Source organism: Bidens hawaiensis, unplaced genomic scaffold (genome assembly GCF_021521415.1).
Source record: "Bidens hawaiensis isolate Kalapana, Puna unplaced genomic scaffold, B.hawaiensis_p1.1 tig00033241_1, whole genome shotgun sequence".
NCBI lineage: Eukaryota > Viridiplantae > Streptophyta > Magnoliopsida > Asterales > Asteraceae > Bidens > Bidens hawaiensis.
The window spans coordinates 168,063-195,840 of record NW_027495701.1 but is presented as its reverse complement, the minus strand read 5'-3'; the positions used below and the strand labels follow the sequence as shown (position 1 = coordinate 195,840).

At 37.2% G+C, this 27,778-nt stretch overlaps 1 protein-coding gene across 1 annotated transcript; it reads right to left on the bottom strand.

Annotated features, from left to right (window-relative positions):
* Positions 1–30: 30 nt before the first annotated feature.
* On the bottom strand, positions 31–8,092 carry LOC143584694 (putative acyl-activating enzyme 19). The gene is made up of 14 exons (XM_077066691.1): positions 7,925–8,092; positions 6,474–6,902; positions 6,085–6,281; positions 5,067–5,270; positions 3,905–4,621; positions 2,792–3,354; positions 2,633–2,708; positions 2,161–2,291; positions 1,954–2,062; positions 1,595–1,654; positions 1,428–1,512; positions 1,274–1,338; positions 530–589; positions 31–333 (listed from the first exon to the last, which is right to left on the bottom strand). The coding sequence occupies exons 1-14, from the start codon at positions 8,079–8,081 to the stop codon at positions 31–33; spliced, it is 3,156 nt and encodes a 1,051-aa protein (XP_076922806.1). The 5' UTR covers positions 8,082–8,092.
* Positions 8,093–27,778: the final 19,686 nt, after the last annotated feature.

Here is a 27,778-nt window from a genome sequence, read left to right as displayed (position 1 = left end):
AAATAATAAAATAAATTCTTAACCATCATGTCATGGGTCTATTTGTACACCAAGACAATGCAAATAATCATCCCTACAGCCAACAAAAATCCTGCCACTAAGCATCACTGGGGAAGAGAATATATCGCCTTTCATGTCTGCCCTACCAAACTCTTCCCCTTGGATTGTCGAAACAACTACACTACCAGAAGCCGTGCAAACACAAATCAACCGCAAGTTTTCGTCTATATAAGCAGATGAGCTAATCGGATCCCCCAAATCATGTTTCCACACTAAATTTCCCGTATCCAAACCAAATGAATACACTCCTCCATCTCGGGAACATATGACCACCTATCACAGAAAATAATATAAATATTCTCCTGTCCATTTTTTTTCTCTCTTTTACATTTTCAAACTTACAATTAACATAAATGAGAAATAAAAATTGATTTGTAGTAGTTTTCTTGTTTTTCTCGTAAATTTGTGGGTTTCTCTTGGACGCTACCCTGTATATATATATATATATATAATAGAGATGAACGTTAACCTGGTTATATAGAACACGAGATAAGCATGGTCCCGCAAAGATGGGGCCTTCAGTTATTCCCTGAAATTTTTACCTTAAAAGTAAGCGCATATGAAAATATATAGTTTACTATATAGTTTACCGACGGGAAAGATATTACAACCTATTTTACCGAACCAAAAACCGACAATACATCTTTTGAGTTTCTAAAAAACGTTCAGCTTTTTCGTCTTTACCATATGGTATTTAAATTTTTAGGTTAAAAAAAGTTGACCCAGAAAATGAATTTGGACCCCTTTGTTAATCTATAACTAAATAATTATTCATTTAGGCTAAAATATTTGAGTATCACAATTTTATAAATTCTTACAAATTACTTAAAATTCAAAAATAAAAATGAAAATCCCCAAATTCGGTTCAGATTTGATTACAGGCAAGACCAAAACCGAACCAAAAGTTTAAATTTTATGAAAACATAGTTTTTACTACCTAACCAAAAATATGAAATTAATAAACCATTCAAAATACAGATTTTCAATCTAACGCTTTCCGTTGCGTACAAAACATAATATGATCATTATACCCTTCTCTCTACGCTCACACTGCAAAATCTCACATCCTAATGCAAGTTTTAAAGCAAGGGTATAAAAGATATAAAATTGGAAAAAAAACGTATCTGACGTCAGAAATTTTCTTTTGAGTAAATACTAAATATGATATTTTAGTTATAAAATTATTGTCATTTTATTAGAGGAAGAAACTTACCCTCCAAAGGATGGATCCATTCACATCAACAGCTACAATATGTCCATTCACCAAGCAACAAATGACTGCAAAAGTAATTAAAATTTGTGGATTTTTAAATTAATTACAAAGTTAACAGTATCTATTATAGTTGATGGTTAAAAAAAGTAGATACCGTTGCCGTTATTATAATTAACGGAGAGAGAACCGAAGACGGGTGCTCCTAGGTCTTGCATCCATAAGACACTAAATGGCACAGCCTGCATGATTAAGATAAATAAACTGTAATAAGTAACATAATAAACGTTTAAAAAGACAATTAAATTCAAAAGTTGTTTATACTTTTAAGGATAGTGCTGTCAAACAACCATTGGTGGATGCAAAATAGAGCCTTTCATCAACCTATATAATAAACAAAGAAACAACGGTCAATGTATAGAATTAGGCCTCTTGTTAACTGATCGGAAAGAAGCTTGTTTAATTAACAAACGAACGGACATGAACACATGTCTCGTTCGTTTAAGTGTTTATGTTTATCGTCTGTTTGGTTAAAATTAAACAAACGAGCACGAACAACTGAACAAGTCCCATCCGTGTTCGTTCTGTTATGTCGGTTATGTTTGTTAATCTATGTTCAAGCAGGTCACCCATACATACTCACAATCAAGCAATTAAGAATGTGAGGTGAAATACAAACTCACTTCATTGATTGCAGGTGACCCGTATATACTTCCACCACAATCTAGCTTATAAACACAGCAGTAGTTTCGATAATCAAGGGCGTACAGAGTATGATCATAAGATCCACACCTGTGTATTGTTATGTACAACATTATCAAATGAAATATATACATATAAACATATATATATATATGTGTGTGTGTGTGTGTACAGAAAGTGAAAGTTACCAGACTAAATTCCTTTGCTTATCGACCACTGGCTGTGACTTCACCTCACCGCCTGTCTGAAAAGTCCACCCAATACTTCCATCCAAAGAATTCAGAAAATATATTTTACCCTTGTAACATCCAACTACAACCTAAAAAGTAACTGGTACCCAAAATAAATATATGCATACTAAATGAATATGCATGTTGAGTTATGCTAAAAAGAAAACATTGCCTAAAAAAAGTGTAAAAAGGTTATTATTATCACATGGTGTCTTAAATTTTTAGGTCAGCATTATTATTTTTTTGTGAATATGGTGTCAGATTTTATCTTCACACGGTGTGCGTTTAACACCATGCCTAAAAATTATCACACCATGTGTTAGTTTCCTTTTTACACTTTCTAGGCAAAACCTCCTTTTATGTACACATATATACATATATGTTTGTGTATGCGCATATATATGTGATGCTTGATGAAGTAAAAGTCAACCATAGAAAAGTCTCCGAGTATTGCAGCCGAGCACTCTATTCTTCCTTCTAATTGTACTTCCCACTGGACAAAACCACTGCAATTAGCGTCATTAACATTAGTTAAAAGATATAAATTGTTATATAATGCAACAAATTAAAAAAAATTAGAGATACTTGCCTTGAAGCTTTAATGCAAACAAATTTGCGTGAATGAGATCCAATGTACACAAACATTTCATCATCTCTCACTACAATGAGCGGTGATGCATCAACACAAGACTCCATATGAACCTTCCATAGTTTTGTTATAGAACCTTTTGGTTCACCAACCCTTGTTTCTTGATAAAATTTGCTGATGTCATAATTCTCCCCGGACATTATTTTGTTTCCGCGACTAATTGCAAACGAGACATTCAAATCTCCATCGCGTTTAATAACCTTGTGAGGATAATGATTCTCAGCATCAGGCTCACCAAGTAACCTGCCATGTGGCTTATTTGTTTTCAGATGAGTACCTTGTGGGCCCCCTACAGACACTTCCGTATGTAATCTAGTTGGAACCTTAGTTTTAGGATCCATAAGAGCGGTAACTAGCTTTAAAGGAGTGGGAAAAGTATACAGCAATTTCATATTGATGCCTAATTTATGACAAGTGTGAGCTGCAGAAATTGAATCACCGCCCATTGTGAAAAAATCATCATTGTTGCTGATATTTTCAACAGCCAAAGCATCACAAAAGGCCTGCATATGCAGTGCCGTATGTGTTAATTCTTCAACCAGATATCAAATTTGTACAAGTGTTGTGAATCTTGTGATACACTTGATGAAAAAGGAATGCATAATTTATACACCTTGCCTCATTCGATGTTTGTTTGTGTATGTTTGTTCATTTATGCCCGTTCATTTGTGTTCGTCAGGCTACCTTTGATTAAGTTTGTTAGTATATTCAATTAATTTTTTAGGCTCATTACTATTTAATCTAGTTTTAATACAATTTTAGGCCTGACACACTGTTGTTCATATTTACTTTTAATTGTTCACATATAACAATTGGTTTTAGCTCAGCTATGTTCGTTCATCTATGTTCAGTTGTGTCTGTTCGTAAATCTTCTGTTTATACTTTTAATGATGAACACGAATAGGTTCATTTTCTTAACGTTAAACGAACCCCATTCGTTTAGTTGTTCGTGTTCGATCGTTAGTCGGTTAAAGTTAAACGAACAAACACGAACATGCTTTGTTCATCTTCGCTCGGTTCGATTTAAGTTGCTGAAAGTATACAGACTAAAACCTCTTTTATTGTTTGCAGTAGATTTCCATTAGGAGTTTGCTCACTTTCCGTAACGTTATCCAACATGGAACACGTTGAACTGGCCAATAATTTGTAATCCACCTTCTGAGACGAAGTCATCGGTAAAGAATCAACGAAAACGAGCCGATTAGGAATCATTGGCAGTGGAAGCCTATCAACCAGCCAACCACGAAAACATGAACTCCAGTTATCATCAAAACCATGAGCCGATTTCATAACTATAAACGCTTCAAGACGTTCAACTTCACCTTCACCTTCACCAAATATTAAAGCAGCATCATCCACCTCTTCATGTGTTCTTATTGTATTTTCAACCTCCTCTAACGCGATTCGGCTACCATTTACTTTAACAGTACGATCGTTTCTCCCGATAAAAACTAAGTCGCCACCGGGAAGTTGTTTAGCAAAGTCACCTGTTTTAAAGTAATGACGACTTTCATTGTCGTTAATAGAATGGCAAAAGGAAGATTCTGGAAGCTTCTTTACAGTGTTGAGAGGCATGATGTCATGATTTAAGTATCCGGCTGCGATACAAAGTCCAGCAACATATATTTCTCCAATACTAGGTGTGTTTTCTCCAACAAGCATAACCTCACAGTTAGGAATAGGTATTCCTATTGGAACACTACTGAGTGACTCAGTTTTCAAAATTGATGATAGTTTTTTGCAGTCAAAATATGTACAGTCACCTGAAACCTTACATTGAAATTTAAAAATATTAGAAATTAAATAAATCATTTATAGTGAAAAAATAAATTTAATAACATTAATTAAGCTATCTAATAGTAAAATATATTTCATTTATAGTGAAATATAGTTTTCAAATTTATTAAACTAAAGGGTTTTTTAGTCAAGAAAAAGCTAGATCGGGCCAAGCTTAAACGAGCAAAAACTACTAGCAAACGAGCCAAGCCTGAACCAAGCTTCAGCTTGAGAAACTACTCACGTGCCGAGCTCGAGCTTTAAAAATAGAGATCTAAACGAGCTGAGCTCGAACTCTGTGTAAGTTAAACGGACCGAGCTCGAACTCTGTGTAAGTTAAACGGACCGAGCTCGAGCTCTGTGTAAGTTAAACGAGCCTAGTCGAACTCGGCTCGGCTCGTTTGCACCCCCTATATAAAATCCTGAATCTTCTACTCACCTCTGTACTACCATAGAGATTCAAGATATCAGTATGAGGCAATAGTTTTGTAAGAGACTTCCATAAAGATAAATGCAAGATTTCTCCACTCAGTATTAACAGCTTTAAGGAACTCTGAATCGAAATAATATGTGAACTTTGAAGAGTTGGAAGAAGTATCCTCATTAGTGAGGGTACAGCAACAAGCCTATTAATAGAGTAATCCTGCCAATAATTTAAAAATTATGAAACTTAATATATTAAACCAGCTTCTTCAAGCACAAAACATGCTAACAAATAGAGCTCCAACTATCAGTACAATATTCAAACTTTGTTTTCTTCATAAAGATGGTTTCTAATAAAAGAAATCAGGGATGTCAAATTCTGACACCAACTAAAATCATGACACAAACCCAACACGAAATTCGCGGGCTTAGTTCTGGTAAAAATAGGTTCATGCCAGTTTCAGTTTAAACCCGCAAACCCGTTAAATAAGCGGGTCGTGTATGGTTCAACCGGGCGGGTTCACTAGTTGACCCAATCAAACCATTTATTATTTTGTGTAAATATTTATAACATTATAAATTAAATTGATTGGTTATCTTACACCAAAGTTAAAAATAACAAGAAAATTGACATAAGATTTTATACTTAAAATGTAATTGTTTCATACAAATTTCTTTATTATTATTATTATTATTATTATTTTGTAAAAATGTAAATTTTAATATTAATATGTAAAAACAATAAAAACTTTTGGTCAAAAGGGTCGTGTATGGGTTCACGTGTCTGACATGATTTTAGGGTTTGTATCGGGTTGGACCCGCAAACACGACACGATTAACACCCCTGGGTTATTATTTTTTGTTTAGTGTTTATAGATAAAAAATATTTATAAGTATGAGTAGATGCACATTTCTAAACAGGAGAATTTATATTGCAAAACCTTCATGTAACTATTTGCTGAGATTTTCTTTTCAGGATTTACTTATTTACTAGATCCTACACATATAGAAATTGATTAAGAAAATAAGCGTACCTGTAAATAATCGGCTATTGAAAGTACATTTTGTTTTAGCACATTGAAAGAAGGAATAACTAAAGTGCAACTTGTAAGTAAAGCTCCAAGAATTTCTTGCAGATGATCAATAAAACCTATGGATGTTTTGAACAGCAAAGTTTCCTCACCACATAAAGGATACATGTCTTGCATCCATAAAAACCGGTTCACGAGACCTAAAAAGATTTTTAAGAAAAAAAATAACATATGATAAATTATACCCTTCTGTAATAGCGGTTTCATGTTTAGATAATAAACTTAGCTACAAAGTACAAACCTATAAAAATATCATGCATATACATCCCATCCAAACATATACTGTTATAATGTAAATTGCTTTTAATGAAACGAGTGAACTTATTGCTTACCTTGTTCGGTACCACAAACACCTTTTGGTTTACCAGTCGATCCAGACGTGTACATTAAGTAACAAAATGATCTCGGGTTCTTATTTCCACATGGCCAAAGTAAAGAAGAGTGACCAAAATGTTTGTTATCGTTGTCTTCCATGGAATATACGAAAACAGAACAACCGCCTCTATCAATGAGCCAATGATTTTTGCTGATGTGGCCATTGTTATTTCCATCAGACAATATAGAATCACAAATAATAAGATTGGCAGTTGAAGAAGAAACAACGGATAATATTCTTTCTTTGGGCCATGAAGGGTCGAGTGGCATAAACGCCTCCCCGCATCTCATAACCGAAAGAACAGATATTATATACTCCACAGAAGGAATCATATATATCCCCACAATTTTTGGAGCATTTGCCGACTTGTCAGTAGAGCGAAGTCCTGAAACAAGCGAAACTTTGATAATCTTGTAACTGAACCGAACGAACGAGCTTGTATAGGACATGTTCGTGTTCGTTTGTTTAGCTTTAACAGAACAAACGATTGAACACGAACGGGGGTTTTCTAGTTCGTAATGAAAATGAGCGTGTTCGCATTCATTTAGGCACATCTGTTTTAAAGTATAAGCGAATGGTTCACAAACGTAACTTTAACAGAACAAGCAAACAAACGAACGGTCCACATTTGTTATAAAGTATAAGCAAACGGTTCATCGAACGAATGCGAATAGGGCATGTCCGTGTTCATTCGTTTAACTTTAACAGAACAAACAAACGAACACGAACAATTAAACAAAGGGGGTTTTCTAGTTCGTTAAGAAAATGCCCGTGCTCGCATTCGTTTAGGCACATTTGTTAAAAAAGTATAAGTGAACGGTCCACGAACATAACTCTACGTAGATCCTGAAAAAGATGCAATCTTTCTTGTAAATGAACCGAGCGAGCGGGAGTTGGTCATGCTCATGTTCGTTTGTTTACCTTTAACAGAACAAACAATCAAACACGAGCAATTAAACGAAGGGGGTTTTCTAATTCGTTAAGAAAATGTCCCGTGCTCTTATTCGTTTAGGCTCGTCTGTTAAAAAGTACAAGCGAACGGTTCACAAGCATAACCGAACATAGATCCTGAAAAAAAAATCGTAACTTTGGCAATCTTGTGACTGAACCGAACGAACGAGAACAGGACATGTTTGTGCTCATTCGTTTGCATTTAACATCACAAACGATCGAACACGAGCAATTAAACAAACTATGTTTATGTTTTTCTTTTTGGTGTTTGTTCGTTAAGAAAATAAGCGTGTTCTTATTCGTGTAGGCCCGTTTGTTAAAAAGTATAAACAGACGGTGGTTCATGAACATAGATGAATAAACATAACCGGGTTAATATTAATTTTTTATTAAAATTAAAAGTAAACGTAAGCATCAACCTATCAAGCCTAAATCATTAATAAAACTTCCTCATACCCTCAAGAATGAAGCGTAGACGAAGACTGAGGGAGTCAACGGCTTGTAGAATCTCTGAATATGTGAAGCGTGTGTCATCTTCTGCCTGAATCACTGCGATTTTGTCAGGGCTTTTGGAAGCAGATTTGCTGAATTCGTGTGATACGCAACACCACATTTTTTATTTTTAACAAAGAAATTGGAGAGGATTTTAATTTATGGAGGTGCTTGGGATTTTAATTATTTAACCTCCTCTTTATCACTTACACCGGTCATATCATAAGTCATAAGTTAGAAAAAGTTGTAAATTATTAGGAAATAAAATAAGCAAATCCTAAACACCATCCCTAAATCTGCTAAAGACAAATTTTATTCCGTTAAATTAGTAACGGAATAGGGGCATTTACGTCATTTCACGCCTTCGTTAAAAACCCTAACCATTCATATCGTTTGCGTCATTGTGTTACCCTCCATCCTCCATCTCCGCTTCCTCTGTTGTCATTGTCGTCACACATCCTGTGTTGATCGTGCACCCCCATTGATCGTACATTGGCACATTGCACCTCCTCCATTGTACATATATCACAGGAACAAAATCAAAACAATCAAATTTTAAAGAGTAAGGGCTAAAAATGTGTAACATTCCGGCATTAAGCGGAATACGTCCGGGTGCAACATACATATTACTTATAAGCTCGTAACACTATTATTAGTGACAACATATTTATTTCATTTCATAATTTCGCAAGTACACAAATAATTTAATAATAAGACAAATAGCATTACATCAAATTAAACAATTATTATTCATTTGAATAAAACCAATGGCCGATCTAGTTTTCTTGTAATTGCACTTCATCATATCAACCTGTAGCATGTTTAAAATAATAACATTTGTCAACGACACATGTTGGTGAGCTTTCATAAATTTTGCGTATGTGTGTGTGTGTATAAGTGTGATTCAACAATCTTCATGTGCTACAAATTCAAACATAAAGTAAATGAAACCAAATAATGTCATCCTCCCGTTCCTTTGGTCGAGGCCGTAGTACTATGGGAAATGATAACCACCAAGCATAACAATCGAAGTTGAAGCGTTAGGCGGGGTTGGTACGTCACGTCGAACCCTCCCACTTTGCGTTTGCGATTGCGTCTCAACATAAAAACAATAAACATGTTGCATATAATACACGTATACATCATATACAATATAATAACAACACGAACGATATAATGTGAATCGTAATGTGAATCGGTTTGTGAACAAATGCGTAATCAACTAAATAAAACTTGAGACGTGCTATACCTCAAAAATATTGTAGAGCGTTAAAAAATAGGTTATGAAAAACTCACCTCGAAAACGAGGACGATAGTTTAAACGATTCGAGCAAACGAGGCGGAGGATCATGGTGGATTATCCTAAACAAGTAAATACGTATGCTAGATACTATGACAAATTGGGACTTAGAGATTTTTTTAATTTAAAATGAAATTCTCATTAAACTCAAACCGATTACAATAAAGTGGCAGACAAACAGGTAATAAGTTGTGCCGCAACCCACTTTTGAACAACAAAATCAATTCTACTAAAAACGAAGCTTTTAGGATTTAGGAGTCATGTATGTAATGTATGATAAAGGAATAATATTGATTAGATCCTTTATATATATATATATATGGGGATGGATCTTGCGAGAAGTGATATTACAGCGAGAAGTGCGAGAAGTGAATGTATAACTCAATTAATCCCTAATTTTACTCCCTTTCATATGATGTTACATACATATATGTATATTGGTTGTATATATATCTTAATTACACATTCAAACCAACCTACAAACATATAAATGTACCGAGCCATATTCAAACATATGTACCTACACACATACAAACATGCATACACATATACAAACATACGTACCTACACACATACATATGCACCTACACAACGCACCTACGCATAAGAAATGGAGTGAAATTAGGGATTAATGGAGTTACACCCCTCAACACCATTTCTCTCATTCGTCACGTCAGCTTTCCCTTATTATTTAACATCATCCTTCAACACCCTTCAACCAAGAAAATACCTCACTTTCCATCATTCTAGACCATTCTTCATTTTTTTAGTTTATATAATATTCATTCAAACATTAATAATTAAATTTACACTTAAAACATTACAAATAATATTATCAAATAAACTTAAAACTAAAAAAAAATATAACTAAAAAAATTTATAGTTTTCATCGTTCGGAAGAGACCATATATGTTCGACCAAGTCTGAACGTAACGCATCATGTGTATCTTGATTTTCCAAAGCCAATCGATTATATTCTCTTTGTGTTTCGTCAACGTGTTGATATTGGACATTGTCTTCATCCTCATTGTACTCACAAATCGCACATCCCTCGTCTTCAATAATCATGTTATGAAAAATACATATTGCATGCATCATCCGTCTAAATTTTTTTGGCGTCCATGCTCGTGTCGGGTTGGCCACTACGTGCCACTTTCTTTTTATGACACCGAAATATCTTTCAATATCTTTTCTTGCTGCCTCTTAAGCTCCCTTAAATTTCTTTCATTTTTCATATTATGGGCACGTGAAGGACTTCACAAACATGGACCACGACGAATATATCTCGTCACCAAGATAATACCCGTGCTTGTAATCGATTCCTGAAACATAAAAAACATGAATCGGCATCGTACATTCTAGTATGTTTTTGTAAAACTCTGACTGATGGAGGAACGTTAAATCATTATTTGTACTGCAAACACCAAAGAAAGCATGCCCAATCCATAAATCTTGTGAAGCAACTGCCTGCAAGGATATAGTCGGGTGTGCGTGATCACCTCGCATGTATGAACATGCCAAGCATTTGTGCAGTTTGCCCACTCCCAGTGCATACAATCAATATGACCAAGCATACCGGGAAATTCATATTTTGTTTCATGGCATTCATATAATTTTTGAATATCACTCCAAGTAGGGCTACGTAAATATTTTTTTCTATATCACTTAATAATATTTTTGGTAAACTTATAAACACCATCGCGTACCGTTCTTTCAGACATTTGAAGATACTCGTCCAAAGCATCATGAACTGTGTCGTATGCCATATGCCGTATCGCTGCAGTGCACTTTTGTAGTGGAGTAAAACCTCTTCTCCCTCTCACATCCGAAGGTAACTCAAACCATGGATCTGTTCTCACTATATCGTCAACTATTTTTTGAAATTGACAGTTTACTCATTCGGAAGCGCCTCCTAAAACCTTCGCATGTGTAAGTTGCATTTCGGGAAAGTAGTCGGCTACCAAATTGTCACACCCCCATCTTAGGCCTGGGCGTATGACCATCAGTTGGTACCAAATTTGTAAATATATCAGAGTTACGTATTAAAAGCGGAAGTCTTAGAAACATGTGGATTTAAAATATATTATATTTACATTAACAAAAGACGGGATTAAAAAGTTCACGTTTAATATATTCAAAGTTACTTGTTTAATTACAAAACCACCATTAATATTATAATAAGTTTAACAAAAAGATCCGATCCATCGGATATCTTGAGCACTTCGTCATCCCAAGCTCTAACTTTGGCCACCTGCAAAATGTTTAGAAAATACGTCAGCAACACATGCTAGTGAATATGTTGACGCTAAAATAGTTTCTTTTACTTGATTACCCCTCGAAACATAAATTGGGTCCGGCCCATCGTGGTTTAGGAATAATCAAGCTTTAAAACAAACACAATTATAAACTCAAGTCTCTACACAAAGCACCCCAGCAAACACCGCAGCGTTCGACATTACTTAGGTATCATACGTATACACATGGCCAGTCTCGCTTGGACGTAACTTAGGTCCGGACCATCGTGGCGGAGGTCATGACCAAGTGTGGCGCGGTGTGCCTACCGACTTTATTACCACATATGTAAGGATCCAAACAGACGTACACGACAGCCTGAGGGCTAGCGCTTACTCTTGTTTATAACGTTTTAGAGACACAGAGTTCCATGTAATTCTTTTTCATTTAATTATTTTGACTCGATTTAAACAAGTTTTTAAAGTTGGGGCGTATTCACGTTTTTGATTTGGATCGGCTTCAATACATTGTCTGATGGTCTTTCCCGTTGCTATCTCGCACATATAGTACGCGTATATCATCTTGTTAGTCGGATATCCAGTCCGGCTTAAGACCTTTAATCTTTTTATAATCTTTACCTCGATTATTTTCTTTACTTTAAAACCTCAGTTAAAAAGTATTCTTTTCTTTCTTTTATAAATTAAAAGTCTTTTTTTTCACATATGTAAGGATCCAAACAGATGTACACGACAGCCTGAGGGCTAGCGCTTACTCTTGTTTATAACGTTTTAGAGACACAGAGTCCCATGTAATTCTTTTTCATTTAATTATTTTGACTCGATTTAAACAAGTTTTTAAAGTTGGGGCGTATTCACGTTTTTGATTTAGATCAGTTTCAATACATTGTCTGATGGTCTTTCCCATTGCTATCTCGCACCTATAGTACGAGTATATCATCTTGTTAGTCGGATATCCAGTCCGGCTTAAGACCTTTAATCTTTTTATAATCTTTACCTCGATTATTTTCTTTACTTTAAAACCTCAGTTAAAAAGTATTCTTTTCTTTCTTTTATAAATTAAAAGTCTTTTTTTTCGCTTATTTTCTTTTATAAGACAACCTTTAGTTAAATCTTATTTTCTATAACACCCTACGTTTCTTCTTCTCTAAGAAACGTATACTTTTCTTTTCTTTATTATTTAAGAATAGTTATTATTACTTAAATAATATTCTATGACAAAGAATAATATATATAATCACACATATATATTTATTTATATAAATATTCATATCTATTTCTTTTCTTTTTTTTTCCTTTTCTTTTCTTTGTTATATGTTCTTTTTATTTTATCGAGGTATCGAGTATATCCTTGACTTAGGTTTTAAGCCTTTACAATATTTTATTATTATTTTATTCGCCATTATGCCTACCTTTGTCGGCTTATGAAAAACCCTACACAATCGAGCAGCACTTCAACGCCGCTTCGCCTTCTTTTTCTTCTTGATCAAACACCTTTCCTTCGACACTCTTTCCTTGGCACGCAACACGAGGTATCAGAACTTCTCCAACTTTGGTACGCTTCACGAGACGATTCATCGGGATGGCGACACCTTCTTTGTTGGAACGTCGTCGGGATTGTGGCACGAATTTTGAGGAAACGAGCACGGAAATCGAGGAATATGTGCACCCTTTTCGAGGTGATTCAAGGATATGATTCTCGGGTTCTAGAGAGAGATATGTGTGTGAATTTGAGGTGTAAAATGAATGAACCCATAACTTGCTATTTATAGGCAAACCAGAGGAGGCATCGCGATACGCGATGGCCTTCTTGGTCACCCGTCGCGTATCGCGACTGACGGGTGGTCCATGGGACAACCCTTAAGTGGTTTAAGTTCGTTAATAATCATGCGCTTAGTTGGTTTATTTTGTTGAATTAGATAACTACGTTTACTCGTGTAATGGCAGGTATGAGAAGCTAGATGATGGAACAACGAGAACGTAGGCGAAAACGGTGGCGAAAACGGACTTGGAACGAAGAAAATATCAAGAAAATAAGAAGTTGGTGTGAAGACCACTGTAGCTTACGGTGCCCACCTAAGCTATGGTGGGGTTGAAGGAATATAGCTGCCGTAAGGCAGATTCAAGCTACCGTCGGTTTTTGGAAGACACCGTAAGCTACGGTGGCCACCGTAGCTTACGGTGGAGGCTACGCTGCACTTTTGTAACTGCCGTTTTACTTATAATTGTGTCGGCTTTTCACATTTGGAACATTATCTTTCATCTAAGAACGACCTAAGGGAGATTTGGAGGTGCCATAGCTTAATTTTAAGTGTGGAAATCATTAGAAACTCTATTTTGATTTATATGCAAACTATAATCGAAGGGATAACGAACCGAACCATGCTCGGCTAAATCCCTTTGTGTTTTCCCTCGGATTGTAAGGTTTATTATGTTTGTTTGGTTGAATGTTTAGACAATTTCTGAGATAATATTTGATCTTATTGATTTCATTATTATGGTGTTTATGTATTGGTTGATAGATTGTTAGTTTATCGATTTTGTGTTCTAAGCCGTCAATTCTTAGTGCTTTAAGTAATCGAGATTAATCGGGAGGGATTCAGGGTTGGATAAACTAATTGGTTTTTGAGTGATTACCATGCGTTGTATAATCCAAGTACTTGATCTTCAATTATCGCAATCGTTTACATAAACACGAACTTTATCTATTGTTCATCTCAGTTAAACATTAACTGTAACATTCATGGAAACCTGAAACCGAGGGAAGACATATTGTCTCATATTGATTAAAACTCGTTTAATTGCTTTAGTTCTTTTTGTTATTCTAATCAAACAACCGAATCACTGAATTTTCTTTTTGCATTTAGTTTAATTTAGATAAATTACATAACTACTTGGTAACAGATTTTCCACAAACTCCCTGTGTTCGATACCCGCTTACCGCTATCTAGTAGTTGTAATCGGTTTATTTTTTACTGAGTCTTCGACCTCACGTCAAATTTTGGCGCCGTTGCCGGGGAGTAGTGCGCAACGTGTGTTAGCTTTAGTAGTTATAGTCTGTTATTTTCGGGTTTACACTAGTTGTGTTAGTGTGCAGGTACCTACAGGTGTATGCATACTAGAAGATCTAACAAGTCATCACCACTAGTAATCGATCCCGAAATTGACAGAACGCTTCGAAGAAACCGAGTTCTACTTAGAGAGAACAAGCTCCTGTATTCTCCAACCGCATCAAACAGCAACATGGATTCACCAATTCCCACTTCGGGTCAACCTGTCCCGACTACACCTCAACCAAATCCACCTCCACCAATCACTACTAATATACAAACAACATCAAGTGAACTCCAACCACCACCCACAACTGAACCCATCAATGCTCAATTCACCTATGCAACATCATCCACATTGACACCTATTACCAACCTTTTTCGTACCTTTGGTGCGTCATCATCATCTCAACAATATCAACCACCACCACCCTTTCAACAATCACAATCAAACTACCAATACCAACCTCAACCATTTATGCAACATTCAAGATCACAAGGTGATGGATATGGATATGGATATGGGTTTGACAGTGAATTCGAGGGGTATGAAGTGGATGGTTACTACACGGGAGGTGATGGGAGCCAAAGGGTAAATTCGGGAAATTTGGCCTATAGTCAATGGCAACATCCGGAATCGGTGCAAGGGTTTAATAGACAACCACCACCGGTTGTTCAACAACAACTGGCGGTTGTCCAACAAAACGTGCAACTACCGATTCAACAACAAGTTCAACAACAACCACCGGTTGTTGTTCATCAACAGGTTCAACCGCCACCAATTATCCAACAACCGCAAGGGCAACCTCAAGATCCACAATTTCAACAACCAATGCCCCAACCACAGCTTCAACAACAGTTTGTGCAGCCAAGGCCCGTTTATAGACCAATGGGTCAACCAAGAGTACCAATGGGGGTACCAAGAAGGCACGCAAGAGAGATGGCTAGGGGGATTGAAGCCCATTTCAGACCCATAATTACTAATAATCCGTCTCCGGTGGTTATCCCTCTCAATAATCAAGGGAGGACATTTGAAGTAAGAACCAATTCCCTTCATAGTCTTCCGAAGGATAAAGGTCTAGCAATGGAGGAACCTTACTTTCACTTGGAGGCATATGACTCCATTTGCAACACAATTGGGGGTCAAGGTTTTACATCGGATGATGTGAAGTTGGTTCTATTTCAGTTCTCATTGGAAGACAAGGCAAAGAGATGGTTTTATACTTTGCCTTCCACGTCTGTTTATACTTGGGCCGAAATGCAACAAAGATTTTTAGAAGAATTTTACACGGCCCAAAAGAACAATGATGCGAGAAGAAGTTTGAGAACCTTCCAACAACAATCGGGGGAAATGTTTCATGAAACATTTGAGAGGTTTAACATGATGATAAAAAAATTGTCCTCATCATGGTATTGCTTTATGGGAGTTGTTGAATGCATTTCATGAGGGTTTGAGCATGGAGGATGAACAGGATTTGCGGTCGATCACTAATGGTACATTTGGTACCAATTATGAACAAGACGATTGGGCATATTTGGAACAAATGGCGGTCACTTCAAAGAGAAAGGCCCAAACCGGAAGAAGAGCAATACTGGCGATTGGTAGACCGCAAGTGCAAGTCGTGGAAGAAGGAAATGTACAAACCACTAATCAAGTAATGGATGTGTGTACAAATTGTAACGAGTTGGGTCATGCTTCGGAGGTGTGTACGGTAGGTCAAGCACCGGTGGAAGAGGTGAATGCACTTCAAGGGGGGGGGGGTGGTAGAAATTACAACATGAACTCCAACACCTACCACCCCGGGTTAAGAAATCACCCGAATTTTCGTTATGGAAATCCGGCCACTCAATCTAACCCGAATTTTCAAGGAAATCAAGGCAATTATGTCCCTCGCCAAAAATACAATAACCAAGGTAATTATCATGGCGAGAATAATCAAGGATTTCAAGGTCAAGGTGTTGGCGGTCAAAGTGGGTCAACGGGTCAAACTTCATCGAGTGGAAATGAAGTGATGGAGATGCTCAAAGTGATGCAACAAGACATGCAACGAAGAAATCAACTCGATGAAATTCGCATACAAAAGGATGAAGTAAGAGATAAAGCCATCCAATCGTTGACCACACAAATGGGTCAACTCGCAACTGAAGTGTCGGACTTGAAGAAGAATAAGGGTCAATTTCCAAGCGACACAAAGGTAAATCCTTCTCATAACTCTTCTCGTAATGTTCCTATTAACCACGTTAGTGTTTTTTAAGGAGTGGTAAAGAATATAAAAAAGATTTATCACCGGGTGTGGTTGATGGGGAAGTTGAGGATATTACGGGTAATGAAAGTGATGATGAAATTGTAACAAATAAACCCCCTAAACATGTCACTTTTTTGAAAAACCGTTACAAAATCGGGGTCAAACTTCAAATTTAAATGATAAAAATAAGGAAGTAGAACCAAAAGTGGTTCCATTACCTTCGGCTTTACTTGACCCGGGTAAGAAAAACATCATTTCTAGAAGGGGTCCTTAAAAAGAAGAGATGTGGGAAGTTTTTAAACAAGTAAAGGTAAATTTACCTCTACTTGAGGCAATTAAGCAAGTACCCGCATATGCAAAATTTTTGAAAGAATTGTGCACTCAAAAGAGGCAACAAAAAGTGCCTCTACGAGTGGATTTAACTGAGCGGGTGAGTGCTGTTCTAAAAGAAGATCTTCCTCCTAAGCTTCAAGATCCGGGAACACCTTTAATTAACATTCAAGTAGGCGATTTTCAAATGTCTAAGGCGTTACTAGATCTTGGGGCCGGAGTAAGCATTCTTCCGGGGGGTTTATACGACTAATATGATTTTGCTCCTTTAAAACGAGTTGAGACAAAATTGTGCGGGATGTGATAGTAAAAGTTGAAGAATTTTACTATCCGGTTAACTTTTTGGTCTTGGACTACTCATCGGTTGATTCGACCCAAAAACAAAATGTTATATTGGTCGACCGTTTTTAAACACCGCTCATGCTATTATTGACTGTCGATCGGGCACAGTTGATATGGCTTTTGGAAATAGAAAAATGAGATTAAATGTGTTCACTAATGGATCTAATGCTTTATGTGGTGATGAGTGTTTCATGGCAGATATTGTTAACACGTGTGAATCGCACGATTATGAGGACGATGCTTTGGAAGCATGTGTTTGAGATTTTTCTAAACAGGTACATCTTTGTGCATTGAGGATGGAAGAGAAAAATCAAGACGTGGTGGCGGTTAAAGAAGGACGACCACCATGGACTCATCAAATTGAAAGTCTACCGGCTGTGATAGATTCGGGTACTAAACCGTCATTGGAAAGTCCACCAAAGTTGGAATTGAAGGATTTACCAAGCCATTTGAAGTATGCATTTTTGGGGGATAATGACACATTACCGATTATTATTGAATCTAATTTGGAAGAGGCCCAAGAACAACAATTGTTGAAGGTGTTGAAGACGAATAAAGCGGCCATAGGTTGGACAATTGCCGATTTAAAAGGCATTAGTCCATCTATAGTTATGCACAAAATCATCACCGACGAGGAGGCAAAACCAACCCGAGAGACTCAAAGAAGGTTGAATCCCAATTTGAGAGAAGTTGTGAAGAAAGAGGTAATCAAGTGGTTGGATGCGGGAATAATCTATCCCATCTCGGATAGCGCATGGGTAAGTCCTACACAGGTGGTACCGAAAAAACCAGGTATACAGGTAATTAAAGATGAAAGCGGTGAACAAATAGCCACCCGGCCGGTCACCGGGTGGCGAGTGTGCATTGATTATCGTAAATTAAACGCCGCTATATCTAAAGACCATTTTCCATTACCTTTTATTAACCAAATTATTGAAAAATTATCGGGTCAAAAGTATTACTGTTTTTTGGATAGATACTCTGGTTATAACCAAATTGCCATTCACCCGGATGACCAACACAAGACCACTTTCACATGTCCGATTGTGTAATGCCCCGGCCACATTCCAATGTTGTATGATGAGTATTTTTTCGGATAGGTCGGGGAGTCACTTGAGGTATTTATGGATGACTTTTCAATTTTTGGTCCAACTTATGAAAATTGTCTCAATGAATTAGAAAAAGTTTTAAAAAGGTGTGTTGAGACAAATTTAGTTTTAAGTTAGGAGAAAAGTCACTTCATGGTGCAAGAGGGTATCGTGTTGGGTCACGTGATTTCGGAAAGGGGAATGGAAGTGGATAAGGCAAAAGTTCGGGTAATATCATCTTTACCACCATCTAAACACATTAAAAGGGTAAGGTCATTTTTGGGGCATGCGGGTTTTTATAGAAGATTTATTAAAGGCTTTAGTGTTATCACAAAACCTTTATGTAATTTATTATTAAAAGATGTTCTTTTTGATTTTACTAATGAGTGTTTGCAAGCGTTTAATGTTTTGAAGGAAAAATTGGTGGAAGCTCCCATTCTACAACCACCGGATTGGTCAAAGCCGTTTGAGATTATGTGTGATGCTAGTGATACTACTATCGGAGCGGTTTTGGGTCAACGAATTGATAAAAAGCCGGTGGTAATTTATTATGCGACTAAAACTTTATCCGAAGCGCAACTTAATTATACAACCACCGAAAAATAATTGCTTGCGATGGTGTATGCTTTGGATAAGTTTCGCTCGTATATTTGGGGGAGTAAGGTGATTGTTTATTCAGACCATAGCGCGGTTCGATATTTGATGGAGAAGAAGGATACAAAAGCACGTTTAATTCGATGGGTGTTGCTTTTGCAAGAGTTCGATTTAGAAGTTCGGGATAAAAAGGGGTGTGAAAATGTCATGGCGGATCACCTATCCCGAATTCCGTTAGAGGGTGTTGATGACCCGACGGAGATAAACGAACGGTTTCCCGACGAACAATTGTTAGCTGTGTCGACCACACCGTGGTATGCCCACTTTGTGAATTATCTAGCAACGGGGTCAATTCCAAGTCATTGGGTGAAGAAAAGAAGACAACGGTTCATGGCCCAAGTGAAACAATATATTTGGGATGAACCGGATTTGTTCAAGATTGGTTCGGATCAAATGATAAGGAGGTGTATTTCCGATTCCGAGGTGTGGGAAATTTTGACTCATGCACATGCATCGGCGTGTGGAGGTCATTTTAGCGGTCAAAAGACGGGTTACCGGGTGCTTCAATGTGATTTTTATTGGCCCACGATTTTCAAAGATGCAAGTGAGTATGCCCGACATTGTTTAAATTGCCAAAAGTTAGGTAGTATCTCGAAACGGGATGAAATGCCATTACAACCGATTTTGGTGTTAGAGATTTTCAATGTATGGGGAATTGACTTTATGGGCCCGTTTCCAAACTCGAATGGATTTTTATATATGTTGGTTGCGGTTGATTATGTGTCCAAGTGGGTAGAAGCTGTAGTAACAAGAACTAATGATCATTCGGTAGTTTGCAAATTTGTCCAATCAAACATTTTTGCTCGGTTTGGTATCCCGCGGGTTATTATTAGTGATGGTGGGTCACATTTCAAGAATTTCAACTATGGGAAGCTTCTAAAAAGGTACAATGTGAATCACCGAATTGCCACTCCTTATCATCTACAAACAAGTGGACAAGTTGAAGTGTCCAATCGCCAAATCAAAGAAATCTTGATGAAGACGGTGCGGGTCGATAGGAAGGATTGGTCTTCTAAGTTGAATGATGCATTGTGGGCGTATCGGACTGCCTACAAAACTCCTATTGGCACAACTCCTTATCGGTTAGTTTATGGGAAAGGGTGTCATTTACCAATGGAGTTGGCACATAAGGCGTTTTGGGCGATCAAGAATGTTAACGCGGATTATAAGGAAGCGGGTGAGTTGAGAAAATTGAAATTGAATGAGTTCGAGGAAATCTGGGATGAAGCGTATGAATGTGCTTTCGCGTACAAAGACAAACTAAAGAAAGTCCATGATGCAAAGTTGAGAAAATGGACTTTTGAAGTGGGTCGAAAGGTGTGGTTGTATATTTCAAGACTAAAGTTATTTCCGTGTAAGTTAAAGAGTAAGTGGAAGGGCCCATATGTCATCACAAAAGTGGGTCAGTTTGGTGATGTGGAGATTGAAGATGTCCAAGAACAAACGAAACAAGTGGTGAACGGTCAAAGGCTTAAACCTTACTTGGAAGGAAATGACATCAATATGCTCGATGTGGACCGGGTGAGTTACTTGTTACGCTCACCGGATGAGGAAACAAATTAAGAGGCCAAGGTATGTTGTATATTTTAGTATAGGTTAATTTAGTTTTTATTTAAAATTGGTTTTAAAAATTACCTTCTTCGTTTTGGAGTTCTCCAAATCAAGTGTGGGGAAGTCCTTGTGATTTTTATACCGTGTTGAGGACAACTCGGGTTTTTCATGGTGGGTAGGGTAATTTTTATTTATATCTGAATTTGGTAATTAAGTTTTTATTATTGTTTTTATTTTTGTTGGTTTTTGTAAGATATCGTTAAAAAAAAATACAGGTCTACCGTAACCTACGGTACCTATCGTAGGCTACGGTGGGGAGAAAAAATGCTACGCTGGCCCGAGTCTATTGTACGGTAGAATTTGTGACCCAAGGCCACCGTAGCTTACGGTGGACCTTGGGAGCTGGGCGACGGGATTTGTTTTGTTATAAAAAAAAAAATTAATTTCACAATTAACCTTCACCACACACGAGATTTCTACCTCATTCACCACATATTTCACCAAACTCATATTCATCATCTCAAAACCTTCAAACCCTAACTCCCACTTCATACATTCATAACTTTCTCATCTCTCAACCAAATCAAGTGATTTTTGGGTCCAAATTGGCTAGAATCTCACAAGGGTTTCAATTATACCAATGTATTTGTGAGAAACTCTCGTCTTGGTGGTCGATTTTGGACAACAAAGTCCGAAATTTTGTTGGGTTTTTGTGTATTTTGAAGCTTTGTTCATCTTCATCTTCTACAACAAGGTATGTAATTTATTATCATTCTTGATGGCATATTGCAAGGAAATTGTAAGTTGTTCATAATTGTTGCTACTGCCACATTTGCTTGAATTGTTGAATAATGAGTTTGAATGGGTTATGGTTGAAGATGATTAGTATGATTTGAAACATAATTATGGGCATATTATTGGTCATTTAGTGGACATAATGTCAAAATTTTGTGAAATTGTTTGAAAAGTTGAATAATATGTCTAAGTAACATCTTCAATCATAATGTTAAGCAAGTGTGGGGATGTGTAAGGTTGAAAAGTGAATAACTTGCTCTTTTTTTGTTGTTTATGTGTTCAGAATGGGTAGAAAAGGGAAAGAACCGGTTGGCTCGTCAAGCAATCCGGCTAAACAACCAAAGAGAAGAAGACTGGTACTTCAAAGAGATGACCCGGAAAGTGAGGAGGAAGAGGATCAAATAAGGGAAAAGCCAATTTGGAGGTCAGGGTATTTAGCAGATCAACCTCAAGAATGGCAAGCAGAGCTCTTCCATGATCAAATGAACGCGTTGAGGCAGCGAACTGATGCGTTTATTTGCGAAAAAGAAGTTTGACAAGAGGATTTCGGGCCATTTGGGGTTACCAATAAATTCAGAGCATTAGGTTGGGAAGCAGCTCTGAAATGTCATGACAAGGATTTAACTAACCTGTTCGATTCGGAAATTCAAGAATGGATGGCCACTCTACGAAAGGTTGCAGGTAACCATCCATCAAAGGACAGGTTGATTGGTACTGTGAATGGGGTTAAAGTGGAAATGTCGTTTGATAGTTTGAGACGGTTAGCAAAGTTTGATAGTAAACCGCAAAATCAGTATAAGTACCCGAATTTGGATGATTTGTATTTGGCACCCGAGAAGCACCCGATGTGGAACATAATGTTGGATGATCTGTTTTTGCCCGGGACATACACCGGGAAATTGTACCGAAAAAATTTGAAGATGGAAGCAAAATTGATGTTAATGATAAGCATAAATAACGTCATCCCGCGTCGGGGTGATAGGATCGAGGTAAGATATCCCGAAGTTCCAATATTATACACGTTGCTACATGGCTCGCTGCTTATTTCATATCGATTCTTGGTAATGAGTAACGTATGGATAATCTGAAATAGCGTAGACCGGAAGATCATACCGCAATGTCGATTAATAATGGCATTGTTAAAGACATATGGTGCTATTCGAGTGGGTGATAGGGGTTCTTATAAGAAATTCAAGCCATTTGACATTTCACATTTGGGGTCCGGTTGGGTATATTCCCAATCCGAACGGTACCATAAATTGAAGAATGATGGAAGAAGATGGAGAGTTTTGAAGGAGGATGCAAGACCATTGAGTGCGGGTGAAGCGAATGACCCGGAAAGTGAAGACGAGGTGAGTGGTGATGAGGCGTATCAAGATGATCCAAATGTAGCTCATATGAATGTGGATCAAGCGGGACCGAGTTTGGATGGAAGGCAACCGGGGATGCAATCCGGTTATGTAGGAAGTTCATTTGACTATGCACGAAGGCCGTATGATTCAAACTGGGCTCACCAAGGAACGATGCAAGAGGTGGTCGAAAGCCAAAGACCGCCTATGTTTGGGAATTGGCCCGAATATTCCCAAACTATTTTTGATCAACAAACCTTCATGGGTGCGAGTATGGAAAGAGCGTTAAAGCCGAATTCTGATCGACAAGAGCAGTGGAACCGCACCCATGCTTATTCCTTTGAGAATGACATCAACAGCCGATACCGTGATGATCGTCAGCGACGGATGCATGACGCGTGGCATGCGGGACAGCCGGTTGTGGCCGACCCGCCATATGTGGATTACACCACTTTGCCACCGTATGATGGTAGTGTGTCATACCCTACACCACCATTGCATCATTCCATGTGGGTGGATCACAATCAAGGTTCAAGTCAAAGCACCTCGCAACAACAAGGAGGTGAGCAAGGTGGTGATGGTCAAGATGCATTTGGATTTGGTGAGTTCAACGATGTGATGACGTCCATTTTCGGGCCGGCCCGACCGCCCTTCTTCTGATGGAATCTCGTGTTATCAGGTGAACACAATTTTGTATAGTTTTGTATAAGTTATCTTTTGTGTTTTTATCTGTTTGGGTGGATGGGTGGTGGACAAAATACTTTTGATTAAGTATTATGGGTTGTGTTGAAAAGAGGGTTGTGTGTTATTTTAAGTAGTTTGTTTTATTTTTCTCAAAACCGTACATTGGGGACAATGTATCCCAAGTGTGGGGATGAGGAAAAATTTTCGTTTGTTTTTGTTTGTTTTGAAAAATTGAAAAAAAAATCAGAAAAAAAATTAAAAAAGCAGAAAACTAAACAAAAATTTTAAAAATGTTTTAATGAAACCAGAAAGCGGTAAGACGGCGGGGTGAAGTTTTGGGTCCCTTTTCATGGTCACAATTCCTTAAATAACATGTGCCTAGTTGTTTTTTTCTTAAAAAAAGGGAAAATTAAAATGGACCGTTTAGATGGGATAATGAGTCATGGGGACGAGTACACATGTTTCATATCGGCAGCCTAATTCCTCCGGTACGTGTGTGAGATTTTCTTTATATATAATACACATATAATATATAGTATATACACATGTCATATGAGTGCCATTATAGAGAGTAACCGGTATGCTCATGATATCTAGAACTTGGTTGTCTCATGCATTTAGAGATCTTAATACCACCACCTGTATGGAGAAATAGGACTTTAGAAAACCCATTTTATATTGGCCTTACAAAAAAATAAAAAAAAAAATACTCTCTATCCTACATTATTCCTTAGGAGCCAAGTTGCTGCATTTTCCCTTTCGTTTGTTTAACCACATTACAAGCCGTGTTAGCCTTGGCCTTTTGTTTTAACCCTTTGGATGAAACCCGGTATGTTAAGAGTTGTATATAAGTTGTTTGTCGAGCATAGTACACAATGTACGTATGTCTCGGGTCAGTTGTTTATATATATTAATGTTAGTATCAATAAAAAAAAGTTGGAAAATCAAAGAAAAGCTCAAAAAGAGTCAATGTTTGAGTTAGTATCGTTTGTAAATAATTGTGAGTGAGTGGTTTGTTGTTGAATAAATTGGGTTTCATCCACCATAAGTCACTAAATAAATCCGCTTCCACACCCTAATCTAAGCCACAAAAAAACCCTTAGTTCTATTCTCTATGCAACCAGTGGGTAATGGGTGGAGATATGACTTGCTTCCAAGCTTATTACATTGTGTTCATACTTGGTATTGAGGGCAGAGAGATACTAGCACATTTTATGCTGGTCCAGATATTAAACCGAGAGGAGAGATGTTATATTATGAGGGGTGTGATCATGTGTGTCCTAACTGGAAACAAAGTACACTCGTTTGGGCGGTTCCATAATTTTAAATTGTAACATCAAATTTTTTGGTGGGTTATCAACTTTGAACTAGTGCACCCGATAAAAACAAGGGAATAGGGTATGACTTAGGACCTTAACTGAACCGGTTTTGTGGTAAGATTGGTGGATACAAGTTGAAAATAATAAATATTTTGTTTTGAGATGTTGCTTGAGGGCAAGCAACGTTTAAGTGTGGGAATGTGACGGGTGGTCCATGGGACAACCCTTAAGTGGTTTAAGTTCGTTAATAATCATGCGCTTAGTTGGTTTATTTTGTTGAATAAGATAACTACGTTTACTCGTGTAATGGCAGGTATGAGAAGCTAGATGATGGAACTACGAGAACGTAGGCGAAAATGGTGGCGAAAATGGACTTGGAACGAAGAAAATAATAAGTTGGTGTGAAGACCACCGTAGCTTACGGTGGGCGTTGAAGGAATTTAGCTGCCGTAAGGCAGATTCAAGCTACCGTCGGTTTTTGGAAGCCACCGTAAGCTACGGTGGCCACCGTAGCTTACGGTGGAGGCTACGCTTCACTTTTGTAACTGCCATATTGTTTATAATTGTGTCGGCTTTTCACATTTGGATCATTATCTTTCATCTAAGGACGACCTAAGGGCGATTTGGAGGTGCCATAGCTTCATTTTGAGTGTGGTAATCATTAGAAACTCTATTTTGATTCATATGCAAACTATAATCGAAGGGATAACGAACCGAATCATGCTCGGCTAAATCCCTTTGTGTTTTCCCTCGGATTGTAAGGTTTATTATGTTTGTTTGGTTGAAAGTTTAGACAATTCCTGAGATAATATTTGATCTTATTGATTTCATTATTATGGTGTTTATGTATTGGTTGATAGATTGTTAGTTTATTGATTTTGTGTTCTAAACTGTCAATTCTTGGTGCTTTAAGTAATCGAGATTAATCGGGAGGGATTCAGGGTTGGATAAACTAATTGGTTTTGAGTGATTACCTTGCGTTGTATAATCCAAGTACTTGATCTTCAATTATCACAATCGTTTACATAAACACGAACTTTATCTATTGTTCATCTCAGTTAAACATTAACTGTAACATTCATGGAAACCTGAAACCGAGGGAAGACATATTGTCTCATATTGATTAAAACTCGTTTAATTGCTTTAGTTCTTTTTGTTATTCGAATCAAACAACCGAATCACTGAATTTACTTTTTGCACTTAGTTTAATTTAGATAAATTACATAACTACTTGGTAACACATTTTCCACAAACTCTCTGTGTTAGATACCCGCTTACCGCTATCTAATAGTTGTAATCGGTTTATTATTGACTGAGTCTTCGACCTCACGTCAGCGACGTAACTGAGCATCATCACCATCTAGACCTGCCACGTGGCATGCGTTGTGCCAAGTTTTGGCACGTGGTGAACATTATGCCACACGTGGACACGTGGCACGCCACGTGTTTGCGTGTCAGACAACCCATCGCGATACGCGATGGGTTTCTCTTCTGATCCATCGCGTATCGTGATGGGTCAGGAAACCAGAATTTTTTATTTTTAACCCTAAGGTTTAGATTTTGACATTTTTGGTCCGTTGACTTTGGAAACTTGGTATTTTTAATCCGATATTTTCACGGTGTTACACAAATGGTCGTGTGCACCTTTACAATCTCGATTCAACCGAGCTTTTCTTGTGAGATGAGGCGATGTTTGGTTGTCACCAAATAAAACATTTTCGATCGTAAATTCCATTGCATGTAGAATAAAATCTATATCGTCGGACGAAGAAGAATAATTCATTTTGATGTGGTTTTGACTATAATATGTAGAAATGGTTGGAGAATGGTTGAAATGGTTTGAGATTGGTTGGAATGGTTTGAAATGGTTTAAATGGTATTTAAAATATAATAAAATCATTTCTTATATTTAACCGTTGGCAACGGTCATATAGGCCCTGCCTTAATTTTTCACTTACGCGAGTGACCATGCTCAGTAAGGTCAGGTCACGCGTGACCATATATAGGGATGACGGTGTTTGCATGAGGCCGGTAAGGAATGGGTTGTCAAGTGGATATCACGTTGGATCAGTAGGGGTTGCCTATTGGTGTATACCCCTTAGTCTTACCCACATGAGATAAGGTGGTGTTGCCATGTGATTTAAAAACCATACACCCTACTCATATGGGTGCCCCGTCCTCTCTGAAAAACCATTCACATAAATATAAATTACTTAACATTGAATGCTCATATGCTTTTTTATGTAATCCTAGAGTATATTTATTTAAAAAATCCCTAGAGCAGTCTCATCATTTAACCTTATATTAGGTATTGGAACTTGTTGAATTGGATTCTATTTAATGTAGTTTCATAAAAGTTAGTGGATAGGGTCGAGTTTCTAACTTACTTTTAATAAAATAATTAAAAAGCCATTCTTTTATATAATAGGGGCCAATACCATTTGTTTTGATATAATTACAGTTGATAAAAATGTTTTCTTTATGGCATAAAGTTTGATGGTATAGAATTTAGTCTTTTTTTTTCATAGATGGCCCATGTTATTCCTACTTTTGTGGGATGTAAAATAAGAGATCAACTATTTAATTCTTATAAATGGCAGCATTTAATCGTTTAAGATAAATAAATAAACAATAAATAAAGAGATGACCGATAATCATTGTTTCGTCAATGATCTATATGTCAAAGTGATTGAAATGAGTCATCCAAAGACTTCAATTTAAAAATGAAAGGTTTTGGGTTTAAGTATCACATGTGATAAAAAAATTAAGGGGATTTAGTTGGGCTACTAAGTTTTCTCACCTATGATTAGTTTCCTCTTAGGGGGAAGGACACTCATGGGTACTATCCGTGTATCACCCAA